At 46.7% G+C, this 12,913-nt stretch overlaps 1 protein-coding gene across 1 annotated transcript; it reads right to left on the bottom strand.

Moving 5' to 3' along the window:
• Nucleotides 1-9,836: 9,836 nt before the first annotated feature.
• On the bottom strand, nt 9,837-11,959 carry LOC119325494 (subtilisin-like protease 4). Its single transcript, XM_037599236.1, has one exon. It carries the CDS (start codon nt 11,955-11,957, stop codon nt 9,942-9,944), a length of 2,016 nt encoding a protein of 671 aa, XP_037455133.1. The 5' UTR covers nt 11,958-11,959; the 3' UTR covers nt 9,837-9,941.
• Between the last annotated feature and the right edge of the window lie 954 nt (nt 11,960-12,913).

Below are 12,913 nucleotides of genomic sequence, written 5' to 3'. Positions count from 1 at the left end.
GGTCTTAATCTGAAAAGAATCCTTGGAACGGGTCCCTATTGCACGTCTGCGCCTGTATCTCCGTTGTGCCATATCCTGGACGGGTGTAGCACGGTGTTCATCTGTAAAAGAGAGGAACTTAGTTGAAAAAGATCATGCGAAAATGTATGTTATATTAAATAAACAAAGTATAATTCAAAAAATGGGTAAAATTGAGCTTTATTGTCTCTTGTTGTACACGCGCGGAGCCCCTTGTACGGGGGTATGCGGCTAGTAAGCCTTTGTATGTTTGCGCCGGACTCGTCTAGCCATGTCCGGGCTCTGAACGACCTGTTTAGGTGCTTTGATTAGTGAAGCCGGTTTAGTGTGTGGCTGTCAAGGCAGCCGCACAGTCTTCCGCGCTCGAGGAGCACTCAATATTTCCCTTTAATGAGATGATGCCTCGCGGACCGGGCATTTTAAGCGTAAGGGATGCATAATGTGGTATTGCGTTAAAGCGGGCGAAAGCTTCGCGTCCCAGTAGTGCTTGATAGCTACTTGTAAATGGGGCGATGTGGAAGGTTAGCTTTTCGCGGCGGAAGTTGTCGGGGGAGCCGAACATAACTTCTAGCAGGAGAGAACCCGTACAATGGGCATCTGGGCCTGGCGTTACCCCTTGAAAGGAAGTGTTGCTATGGCGAATTTTTGTTGGGTTTATCCCCATTTTGCGGATTGTGTCCTGATATAGCAGGTTTAGACCACTGCTGCCGTCCATTAGGGCTTGTATAGAGTGGAGTCCGTCAATTATCGGATCTAATATCAAGGCAGTCCAGCCTACGGTCCGGATACTTCTAGAGTAATCCTGATGGTCGAAGGTGATTGGTTTTAACAACCAGTGGCGGTACTCCTCTGGGATAGGCCGTATGGCGTATATCTCTATAGGCGCCACTCTGTTTTTCCCTTTTGTCATGTGAAGTGAGTTTACTGTTTTGACTTCTTGTGGGAAATTCTTTTGTTCCCCGGTGCTGTTCTTGTGGGGTTCGTCATCGTCCTCGCTTGGTATGTCGAACCCCTTTTGTTCAGCGTTGAGTTTGCCAGATTGCTTGAAGACCCAACAATGTCTGTGGGTATGGTTTGCAGGCTTCCCGGGAGTACTGTGGATTTGGCATATCTTGTCCAAGATTTTGTTTAGGTTAGATAGCTCGTCCCTATTATCCTTGATGGGCAGCTTTTTCTGATTCTGCCGAGAGCTTTTGAATCCGGCGTTGACTGCCGTGCTCTTCGGGTTGTTTCCCTTGGTCCGGCGCTGGTCCTTGCTGCGTCGCGGTTTCCTGTTTCCATCTGTAACTTCGGATGTACTTGGGTTGCTGGTACTTCTTCTTGCCAACCAGCTATCCTCTCCTACGCAAAAGCAGGTCATGAGGCTTGTCAATGTGGCCATTGTTCTTGGCTTTTCTTGGCCGAGGTGTCTGGCGAGCCATTCGTCTCGAACGCTGTGTTTGAAAACTGCTAAGGCTTCGGCGTCCGGACAATCAACTATCTGGTTCTTTTTAGTAAGAAATCTTTTCCAGAGTTTCCGGGCTGACTATCCGGGTTGTTGAGTTATATGACTTAGATCGTCTGCATCTTGAGGTCGGACATAGGTCCCTTGAAAATTTGCCCGAAAAGCATCCTCGAGCTCTTCCCAACTTCCAATGGTGTTTTCGGAAGGCTTTTAAGCCAATGCCGGGCTGGCCCTTTGAGCTTGAGGGGTAAGTATTTTATGGCGTGGAGGTCATCTCCTCTAGCCATGTGTATGTGGAGGATATAATCCTCAATCCAGACTCCAGGGTCTGTTGTTCCGTCGTATGCCTCTATGTTTATGGGCTTGAATCCCGCTGGAAATTCATGGTCCAGCACCTCATCGGTGAAATATAGGGGGTGTGCGGCACCCCTATATTTGGGTGTGCCGTGATGTTCGGATACTTGTTGCGTTGCATTTCTTACTAGAGCTTGCTTTCTTGGCCCGTAGATAGATCTGGCTGGGCCGTCTTTTTGATGCGAATCCTTGTGCGGATCGTGTGCCGGCTTGTGTGCGGCGCCGTTTGCCGCTCTATGTTGGCCATGGGGTTGTTTATCCGACCGGGTGGCTTCCTTATTTTTTTGATTGCGGGGGCTCTAAGGCCTCCTCATCAAATTCCGACAGTAATTTTCGCTTCGGATAGCTCTTTGTGTGGCGACTGTCGCCGTATTTGTCTGCGGTGTTGAGTACTTTGCTCCATCTAATTCTGAGTGCATCTTCCGTTGTTTTGAGCTTCCGCTTCTGCTTTTTCAGGCTACGCGCAGTGGCGACGAGCCTTTTGTGGAGGTTCTTCTGCTCCAGCAACTTGTCTGGCGTGAGGTCGCCCGGACTATTATCTTCGCCGGGGACGGGTTGTTCGGTTTGTTTATCCAAGTTGCCTTGTTCGGACGGTTGCTCGATGGCATGTTCGTCGTCCGCTGGTTCGCCCTGCTCTATGGTTGGGTCTGTATGGCTGCTGTCTCTATCGAGGTGGGGTTTGGGGCGGCGCTTACGACGCCGCTTTGACTGCTTTTTGAGGGAACGATGCCTCGTTGCGTCCCTTTGTTCCTTGTCGTCGTTTCTTTTAGGTGTGTCCACCATGTATACATCGTGAGGTGATGTGGTTGTCTAGTGCCCTATAGGCACTAGTTCATGTTCGTCTCCTACATTGTCGTCCATACCGTCGATGTCTTTGGAGTCGAAGTCGAGCATGTCGGTTAAATCATCGACAGTGGCTACGAAGTGGGTGCTGGGTGGGTTTTGAATTTCTTCGTCATCCGCATCCCATCCTTGCTGACCATAGTCCGACCAGGGCTCTCCTGATAAAGAGAGAGACTTTAGTGAATTCAGAATGTCGCCGAAGGGCGAGTGCTGAAAGATGTCCGCGGTGGCGAACTCCATGATCGGCGCCCAATCGGATTCGATCGGCAGGGGCGCGGAAGGTTCGGAGTCCGGAGAGGAGTCCGGCACCTTGGAGTCACGGGCTTCGTAGAGGAGAAGGCTGGTGTTCGGCTCGATCACCGTAGAGATTGCAGCCCCCGCGGCGGTGTCCTGCCACCCGTCCTCGATTGGTGCAGTCGGCTCCGAGCTAAGGGTCGGAGCGGACACGGGTGCGGCCTCCAGGGCACTATTCGGCGGCAGAGCTAGATCATGCCCATCATGACAGTGCGACGCGCTCGGCTGTGGCTCGAACCCGTCGAAGATCGGGTCTCCGCGGATGTCAGCTGTGTAGTTCAAACTTCCAAATCTGACCTGATGGCCAGGGGCGTAGCTTTCGATCTGCTCCAGATGGCCAAGCAAATTGGCCTGCAGTGCAAAGCCGCCGAATACGAAGATCTGTCCGGGGAGAAAAGTCTCACCCTGGACTGCATCGTTGTTGATGATCGGAGGAGCCATCGAGCCTAAAGATGAGGACACAGAGGAACTCTCAATGAAAGCACCAATGTCGGTGTCAAAACCGGCGGATCTCGGGTAGGGGGTCCCGAACTGTGCGTCTAGGCGGATGGTAACAGGAGACAAGGGACACGATGTTTTTACCCAGGTTTGGGCCCTCTCGATCGAGGTAAAACCCTACTCCTGCTTTATTAATATTGATGATATGGGTAGTACAAGAGTAGATCTACCACGAGATCAGAGAGGCTAAACCCTAGAAGCTAGCCTATGGTATGATTGTTGTTCGTCCTACGGACTAAAACCCTCTGGTTTATATAGACACCGGAGAGGGCTAGGGTTACACAGAGTCGGTTACAATGGGAGGAGATCTACATATCCGTATCGCCAAGCTTGCCTTCCACGCCAAGGAAAGTCCCATCCGGACACGGGACGAAGTCTTCAATCTTGTATCTTCATAGTCCAGGAGTCCGGCCAAAGGTTATAGTCTGGCTATCCGGACACCCCCTAATCCAAGACTCCCTCAGCCGCCATCTCGAGGCGGAAGCTGGACAGAAGCACTTTTGCCCTCCGACGGAGCGATCCGTCGGGGGAACTTCCCTCCCGGAGGGGGAAATCATTGTCATTATCATCACCGACAACTCTCCCATCTTGGGGAGGGCAATCTCCATGAACATCTTCAACAGCACCATCTCATCTCAAACCCTAGTTCATCTCTTGTGTTCAATCTTTGTACCAGAACTACAGATTGGTGCTTGTGGGTGACTAGTAGTATTGATTACATCTTGTAGTTGATTACTGTATGGTTTATTTGGTGGAAGATTATATGTTCAGATCCATTATGCTATTTAATACCCCTCTGATCTTGAGCATGATTATCATTTGTGATTAGTTACTTTTGTTCTTGAGGTCACGGGAGAAATCATGTTGCAAGTAATCATGTGAACTTGATATGTGTTCGCTATTTTGATGATATGTATGTTGTGATTCCCTTAGTGGTGTCATGTGAATGTCGACTACATGACACTTCACCATATTTGGGCCTAAGGGAATGCATTGTGGAGTAGTTATTAGATGATGGGTTCGAGAGTGACAGAAGCTTAAACCCTAGTTTATGCGCTATTTCGTAAGGGACCGATTGGATCCAAAAGTTTAATGCCATGGTTAGAATTTATTCTTTATATTTTTCTCGTAGTTGCGGATGCTTGCGAAAGGGTTAATCATAAGTAGGAGGTTTGTTCAAGTAAGAACAACACCTAAGCATCGGTCAACCCACATACCATATTATCAAAGTAGCGAACATGAATTAAGCCAACATGATGAAAGTGACTTGATGAAATTCCCGTGTACCCTCAAGAACACTTTGCTTATCATAAGAGACTATTTTGGCAGGTCCTTTGCCTCAAAAGGATTGGGCTACCTTGCTGCACTTTTGTTACTACTATCGTTACTTGCTCGTTACAAATTATCTTGCTATCAAAGTACTCTGCTACTTACAATTTTAGCACTTGCAGACATTACCTTGCTGAAAACCACTTGTCATTTCCTTCTGCTCCTCGTTGGATTCGACACTCTTACTTACCGAAAAGGCTACAAGTTACCCCATATACTAGTGGGTCATCATGGTGGAGAGTACTTTTCTAATGAGTTTGATTTATTCTGTGTGGAACATGGTATTATTCATGAGAGGACGCCTCCCTACTCACCGCAGTCAAACGGGGTTACCGAATGGAAAAACCGTACTCTAACTGATTTGGTTAATGCCATGTTACATACATCGGGTTTATCCAAGGCATGGTGGGGGGAGGCTGTATTGACATCATGTCATGTCCTGAATAAAGTTCCCACAAAGGATAATGAGACTACTCCCTATGAGCAATGGGAAAAGAAAAGCACTACACTCTCTTACTTATGCACTTAGGGCTGTTTGGCGAAAGTCAACATGCCAATAACCACAAAGTGCAAGTTGGGACCAAAGACTGTGGACTGCATTTTTCTTGGCTATTCCAAGCATAGCATTGGCTATAGATTTCTAGTAGTGAAATCTGAGGTACACGACGTGAAGATCAGTACGATCATGGAGTCTAGGGATGCTACATTCTTTGAGGATATTTTCCCCATGAGATATATGCAAAGCACTTCTAGACTGGAATCTGATGAGACTCCTCAACCAGCCATTCCAATGGAATATTATGAACATAAAAGTGATGAGAGTTCCATGGAGGATGTTGAGGAAGCTCCGGTTAGGAGCAAGAGACAGAGGACTACAAAGTCTTTTGGTGATGATTTCCTCGTGTACCTCGTGGATGATGACACTCCGAGTTCCATTTCAGAAACTTATGCATCTCCGGATGCTGACTACTAGAAGGATGCAGTCCATAGCGAGATGGATTCCATCTTGGCTAACGGGACATGGGAGATCACTGATCATCCTTATGGTTCTAAACCATTAGGATGTAAGTGGGTGTTCAAGAAGAAGCTTAGTCCTGATGGTACTGTTGAGAAGTACAAGGCTAGGCTTGTGGCCAAGGGTTATACCCAGAAAGAAGAAGAGGATTTCTTCGACACTTACTCACATGTGGCTAGACTGACAACCATTCGAGTGTTACTCGCTTTGGCTGCCTCGCATGGTCTTCTCGTTCATTAGATGGATGTTAAGACGGCTTTCCTTGACAGAGAGCTAGACGAGAAAATTTACATGCAACAGCCAGATGGCTTTGTAGTAAACGGTCAGGAAAGAAAGGTGTGCAAGCTAGTGAAATCCTTGTATGGCCTGAAACAAGTGCCTAAGCAATGGCATGAGAAGTTCAACACTACTCTGACATCTGCCGGCTTTGTTGTTAACGAAGCTGACAAATGTGTATACTATCGCTATGGTGGGGGCGAAGGAGTTATACTCTGTCTGTATGTCGATGACATACTGATATTTGGGACCCATCTCAAGGTCATTGAGGAGGTCAAGGCTTTTCTATCTCATAACTTTGAGATGAAAGACCTGGGAGTGGCTGATGTTATCTTGAACATCAAGCTACTAAGAAATTCTAAGGGTGGAATTACACTTTTGCAATCCCACTATGTTGAGAAGATTTTGAGCCATTTTGGATATTCGGACTGCAAACCTTCTACAACACCATATGATCCTAGCGTGCAGATCCGAAAGTTCAAAGGCACGGCTGTAGATCAATTGAGATATTCTGAAGTGGTTGGTTCACTGATATACCTAGCATGTGCTACTCGTCCTGACATCTCATTTGTTGTGTGCAAACTGAGCCGGTTTGTTTCCAATCCGGGAGATGTGCATTGGCATGCTGTTGAGCGAGTGATGAGTTACTTGCAAGGCACTGTGAACTACGGAATTCACTATTTTGAGTACCTGACGGTACTTGAGGGGTATAGTGATTCCAATTGGATATCTGATGCTAATGAGATGAAAGCCACAAGTGGACATGTCTTCACACTTGGTGTGCTTTTCCTGGAAGTCTTGCAAGCAGACGATCTTAACCAGATCGACTATGAAAGCAGAACTCACAGCATTAGACACATCATGCGTCGAAGCAAAATGGCTTCGAGAGCTTTTGATGGATTTGCATGTGGTTGATAAACTAGTGCCGGCTGTCCTTATGAACTGTGACAATCAAACGGTGATTGCCAAGGCTAAGAGTTCAAAGGACAACATGAAATCCACAAAGCACATAAGAAGAAGATTGAAATCTGTCAGAAAATCAAGAAACTCCGGAGTAATAGCATTGGATTATATCAAGACGGCTAAGAATCTGGCAGACCCTTTTACGAAAGTGCTATCACGGACTGTGATAGAAAATGCATCGAGGGAGATGGGTATGAGACCCACGTAAGTTGCCATGGGGGTAACCCAACCTAGGTGATCGGAGATCCCGTGAATTAGGACCTGGGAAAACAATCCATCGGTCAACTGAGGAGAGTATCCTTAATGAACCCACTCCGTTGTAGATGCAGTAATACTCTCAATTCTGTAAGGCAGGCTAAATTTTGTCTTAATGTGTTCCAAAGCCAAAGCTTGTGTAAGCAAGATGCTAAGCATTCTTTGGAGGAACAGACCTATGTGAGCCCGACTGCTGGTCACAGTCTATGAGATTGGGTAATCACTAGGAAGCTCATGAGAAGGTACGGAGTATGACTAATAAGCTCCACCCGTGGGGTTTAGCCTTCGGCAGCCACGTATCAGCTGACAATAGGCGAAACTTTTGCACGCCAAACTGACATCCAAGGCATAGTGCATTGTTCAGTTGTGAAGAAGTATAATCCTGTTGCTCTAGGTGGAAGTTCAATTTAACAGTCTCCACTGAAATTTCTGATATATATCAAACATTGTTTGGAACAGTTGACAAACTTATGTGCCTCGAGATCTGATGGGGGATTGTTGAATCATAGGTGGGCTTTAGGCCCATACGAACAATGATTCCTGGTTAATCTTGAGGCCTGTGGATGGAATGGCAGGTGGTGGGAAGTTTAGTCCCACCTTGCTAGTTGAGGAGAGTTGAGACTCCTTTATAAGGGCTGCTCTACCACTTGCCATTGGGAGCTTGGGAAGATGAGTGGTACACGCGCGCTCCTCCTCCGCCGTCGTCCGCCTCACCTTGTCGCGACGCGCGCGCGCCGCGGGTTGTGGGAATGAACCGAAGCTTATTTTTGCCACTCAGGAACGAATTAATTAATCAGGGATTAATTAACAACTTCTTGGCCAACGCCGCCAAGAAGAAGGCCACGGACGACGCCGAGGCTGCTGTTGCCGCCGCCGTGTTGGCCTGGCCAACCGGAGGTTATGATCTGTTCATCCCTCGTTTACTCGTACTTGTGCTAGTCGTATATGTGCTGCTCATAGATGGTTTGCTTCTATGTATTGTACGTGCTAGTATGCTTAGGTATCAGTATGAGATGCATGTCATATTTGCCATGCTTACTGTTTACTCGTGGATTAGTCTAATTTGAAAAGTGCTAATATTTCTAACAAGTTTTTTAGCCTACATTTACTGGTTTCAGGGATTTTATGTTTATTTATTCCGATTTTTAAAAAAACATAATTTTTTAAAAAAAGTTCATGACATTACAAGAAATGATCAAAAAATTGAAAAAAAATGTTCTCCAATTTGAGAAAATGTTGGTATTTTAGAAAATGCTAATAGTTTCGAAAAATGTTCAGAAATTTCCAAAAAAATGTTTCCATTTTGAAAACAATTCTTGTTTCCAAAAAAATCACAAATTTAGAAAATGCTGGTGTATAAATAATTAATTGGAACTTTAATGTTTGAAAATTTAAATTGTTGCGTTTAAAGAAAGGTTCTGAAATTTTACATGTCGCGTTTACAAAAAATATGCATTTCAAAAAATCGAAATAAAGAAGACAACCGAAAAGACTGTACGCTACAGTGTGAACCATCGCTACAGTTATTCGGTTGGTACAGCTTGGCGTTCGCTCTAGGTTAAAATGGGTTGGCCCAATAGGGGGCGCGCCTGTGCGCCAGGTCGTTATTGGACGCACAGAGCGTCACATAGGACCTCTCCTTTCAAGTGAAAAAAAGAAGGCACTCCCGTATACAACTGGCAGCGGGTGTGCCTGAGGTAGCTCCATATGATCTCACGGTCCAATGAGAACCCAATGAGGTAGAGCCCGGACCCAAGATGCAGGCTGTCAGCTACTAGCTCTTCGATGACGCTCTCCTTGGTCCTGGCAGGATGTGGGTCACGCTCGCCATATCTAGAAGGTCGATCAAAGGATAAAATGTAGATCCCGAGAGTGCAGAAGGCCGCTGCCGACGGTCCCAATTGACAGCGAGGGACCGCCGGAGCGCAGACACAATGCCGCTCCCTCTTCCTCGTAACCCTCCGGCTTTGTTTGGTTGCAAGGGAAATAGAACCACTAAAATTGGTGGCGCGTCCAAATCCCCCAAAAGAAGTCATCAGGCATGATGCAAGTAGGATTAAAAATGAAAAATGGCCAGTGGTTACTAGCTTATGCAAGGAGCATATTCATATTGGTGGGAGGCAAACCTGCAATCTGCATCGCTTTTAGAGAAGGGCTGGCTGAGACTTGGGACTAAATTCAAGATGGTACTAAATTTTTTCATGATAATTCAGTATCATATTCTGAACTTGAAATTCAGGATTTGAGAATCCAGCTACAGTTACTCCACTGCCCCTGTTAACTGTTTTTATTTTTATTTTTTGTGCGAATGCCCTGTTAACTGCACTTGACACTTGAGGGTTCAGCCTTTAAAAGAACTTGACACTTGACAATCATGACTGAATACCATGCATAATGCCGGATGATGAACCGGCTTTCTTAGCTCGCACTGCACACACGCTTGTGCTTTTGTTCACCAGTACTACCTTGTTCAGCAAGTTCGCTGCGATAGGAATAGCTCATACTATACGTATACTCATGAATTAATCTGACAGTAGCTCTCCAATATCTCAGAAAGTTGATCGATTTAACATTTTAAGCAACCCTTACAAATTGATGATAAATAAAATGCAACATTCAAACATTCACTTCTAGCCCTTTTCCACAACGCACCTAAATATTCTCTAGAGGCGGCGGAGATTCGGGGAGATTAGGAACAGCAATGATCGGGCTCCGCACAACATGCTTCGCCGACACCCAGCTCAAGCATCCCTCCACGTGTCCTTGTCCATGAACGTCCTTGCCACTCACCGACACGGTGAACGTCTTCTTCTCCCCAGCCTTGGAGAACACCAACTTGTTCGGGGCGACACGTACCATGACCGATTTGGGCACGTCCAACTTCACAGTGTACGTCGATGCTGGCGGCCCTACATTTGTCACTGTTCGGTTCACGACGAAGGTTGCTGACTTCAACGGCACAGTTATGGTCGGGTAGTTGAGCTGCACGTCTTTCACCTTGGGCAGCTTCGCGCAAGTCAATCTCTTGTCATGCACAAAGGTTGCCAGGCCTTCGTCGCCGAGGAGCCAACAGATGTAACCAGCATAGTCGGTGATACCCATGTCATAGACCAGGCCAGGGTCTGCTTCAGGCGACCATGCAGCAAGGATGTTGAGCCCCGGTGCCAATATGTCTGGTTTGAGCACGCCGGGGATGTCGATGCTTGGACCTCGGGAAGAGAACGATGCCACCACAGGGGCCGGATGGACACCAAGCAGTGTGTTGTGGTACGAGAAAATGGCACCCGCCGAGCTGTTTGTCGATGTCGCATAGGCTCTGAGGATGGCGCCATCGTTCGTGCTCACCTGCACCACATTGGAGTTGTAATCCTCAAGCTCAATTGTGTATCCGTTGGATTCACCGTTCAATAGCACTACGCCGGCCGCACCGGCACTCATTATGTTGTTGATGTTCTCGCGGGTAGTATCCGTTTCACAGACGACGATCTTCTCACCGACGACATGGTTATCCATGTAGTCATACTTGCCCCGTTCTTCGGAGTAGAGGAGTGGATACATCTTTGACCTCGGCTTTGCCACCTGGCTAAGCCCTTCTCCGTGGATGCACTTGCCATTGCTAAGATTCACGCCGATGTCAAAGCTTCGATCCACCGAGCTAGCACCGACTGTGAGCAACCATGGTGCATCATTGTTTACCGAATGTGAATCGGGTCCTTCGTTACCACCCGTGGAAACCACGACGATGCCCTTTGATATGGCACTAAATGTGCTGATGGCGATGGGGTCTTTATCGAACCTGAGGCTGCCAAGATGGCCAATGGAGAGTGAGAGCACGTCCACCCCATCCTTGATGGCTGCGTCGAGGCCGGCCACTATGGCGGAATCATTACATTCTCCATCAGCGCACACCTTGTACATGGCGATATGGGCACCAGGAGCAACTCCTGATGCGGTGCCCGCTCCCATACCATGATACGACGCGCCGGTGATGAAGTTACCGGCTGCCGTGGATGACGTGTGTGTCCCATGCCCCTGCTGGTCGCTAGGGTCATCATCGTCTTCGATGAATGATTGTGCACCAATGAGCTTGTTGTTGCACCGGGTCGCCATGCATGATCCCTTCCACCTTGCTGGTGGCGTTGCGATGTTTTCACCATCAAACGAAGGGTGCTCCGCATAGATGCCACTATCAAGCAACCCAATGATGACTCCCTTCCCATAGTCCGCGTCGCTCCAGATGCCGGTGCCCTTCCTGAGCCCAAGAAACTTTGGAGTGTGTGTGGTCATGAGGTACCGTGTTTGGTCCCTGAACGCACGCACGAACCCTGGATTCTTCGCAACTGCATTGAGCTCCCGATCAGTGAGCTTTGCGGCGAAGCCGCTGAACACCTCGGTGTAGGAGTGCAGAAGAGGTGACTTTCCCGAGTCACCATCGCGTGATTTGGGCAAGAAAGACTCGTACCAATGACGGTACATGTCTTCGTCAACATTCGAGGGCGAGGGAGAGGGCGGTGGCTCGACGAGCACAATGTAAGTGTGGTGGACAGACTTATTATTGGCACCATGTTGTACCCTTACATCTGCTCGATTAACATAGCAGCGTATGGGTGCAAGAGAGAAGGTGGTAATCAGTAGAAGCGATACTAAGAGGTTGGCCAATGATGTCATTATACAACACCTAGACGGGGAAGAAGATGATGATGATTCTTGCCCAGCACCCGGTGTTCTTAATTTATATCCCACCAACGGTATGTTGTAATAGTTTCCTAATAAATGAGATATATGATCTTGCCATATCTTGTTTTAAAATTAATTGCATGTAGGAGAGAAAAAATCACCAGTTAATATTAGTAATTACGCTATGTGCATTGCGCGCTTATATTGGTAGAATACTAATTGCAGATTGATATTAGGTAGGATATTAATTGCACATTGATATTAGGTAGTAGGATATTGATTTCATGTTAATTATTTGATTAGAGTTAATATTAATAATTGGTATGATATTAATTATATGCTAAACATGTTGAGTGCTCGTCATTGGATCAACCTAGATCCTTGGATTGACATGTATTGATGGCCGAGATAAGTTGGATCTACCATTTTGTGTCTTTTTGTATTGTTACTGTATACTATACTAGTAATCGTGTACGTACGATGCAATTTAGTATAGGAGATATTTTTTTAGGATATAGTATTAGACAATATATTATTTACATCACACACTACTATTTGATAAGATATTTAGTATATACTTAATTGATTGACACGATGACGTTGATATTAGGAATACTATTTATTAGGGGAAGATGCTAATTTTGTTTAGTGCTAAAAACTGGGAAATATAGACCATTTGATACATGTGGTTGAATGGATGAGATATGTTGGATCTCCGCACCTCACTCTTTTTATATTGGTATAGATATAGATAGATGCATGCTGAGTATTTGCAGGTTGGTTGGATCCATCCACTCAATTTGTATAATCTTAAGCGTTCTCTTTCCTCCTTCACAAGAAAACGTCCCAAACTTTCCTCTTCCTCTCGTCGATGCCGCCGCCGGTCCCCCCCATCTCCGATGGCCTTTGGGCCATGGAGGTGCGGAGAATCTCGCCCCTCCCCCCCC

Source organism: Triticum dicoccoides, chromosome 6B (assembly GCF_002162155.2).
Source record: "Triticum dicoccoides isolate Atlit2015 ecotype Zavitan chromosome 6B, WEW_v2.0, whole genome shotgun sequence".
In the NCBI taxonomy this organism is placed as follows: domain Eukaryota; kingdom Viridiplantae; phylum Streptophyta; class Magnoliopsida; order Poales; family Poaceae; genus Triticum; species Triticum dicoccoides.
This window is presented reverse-complemented; position numbering and strand designations above follow the sequence as displayed.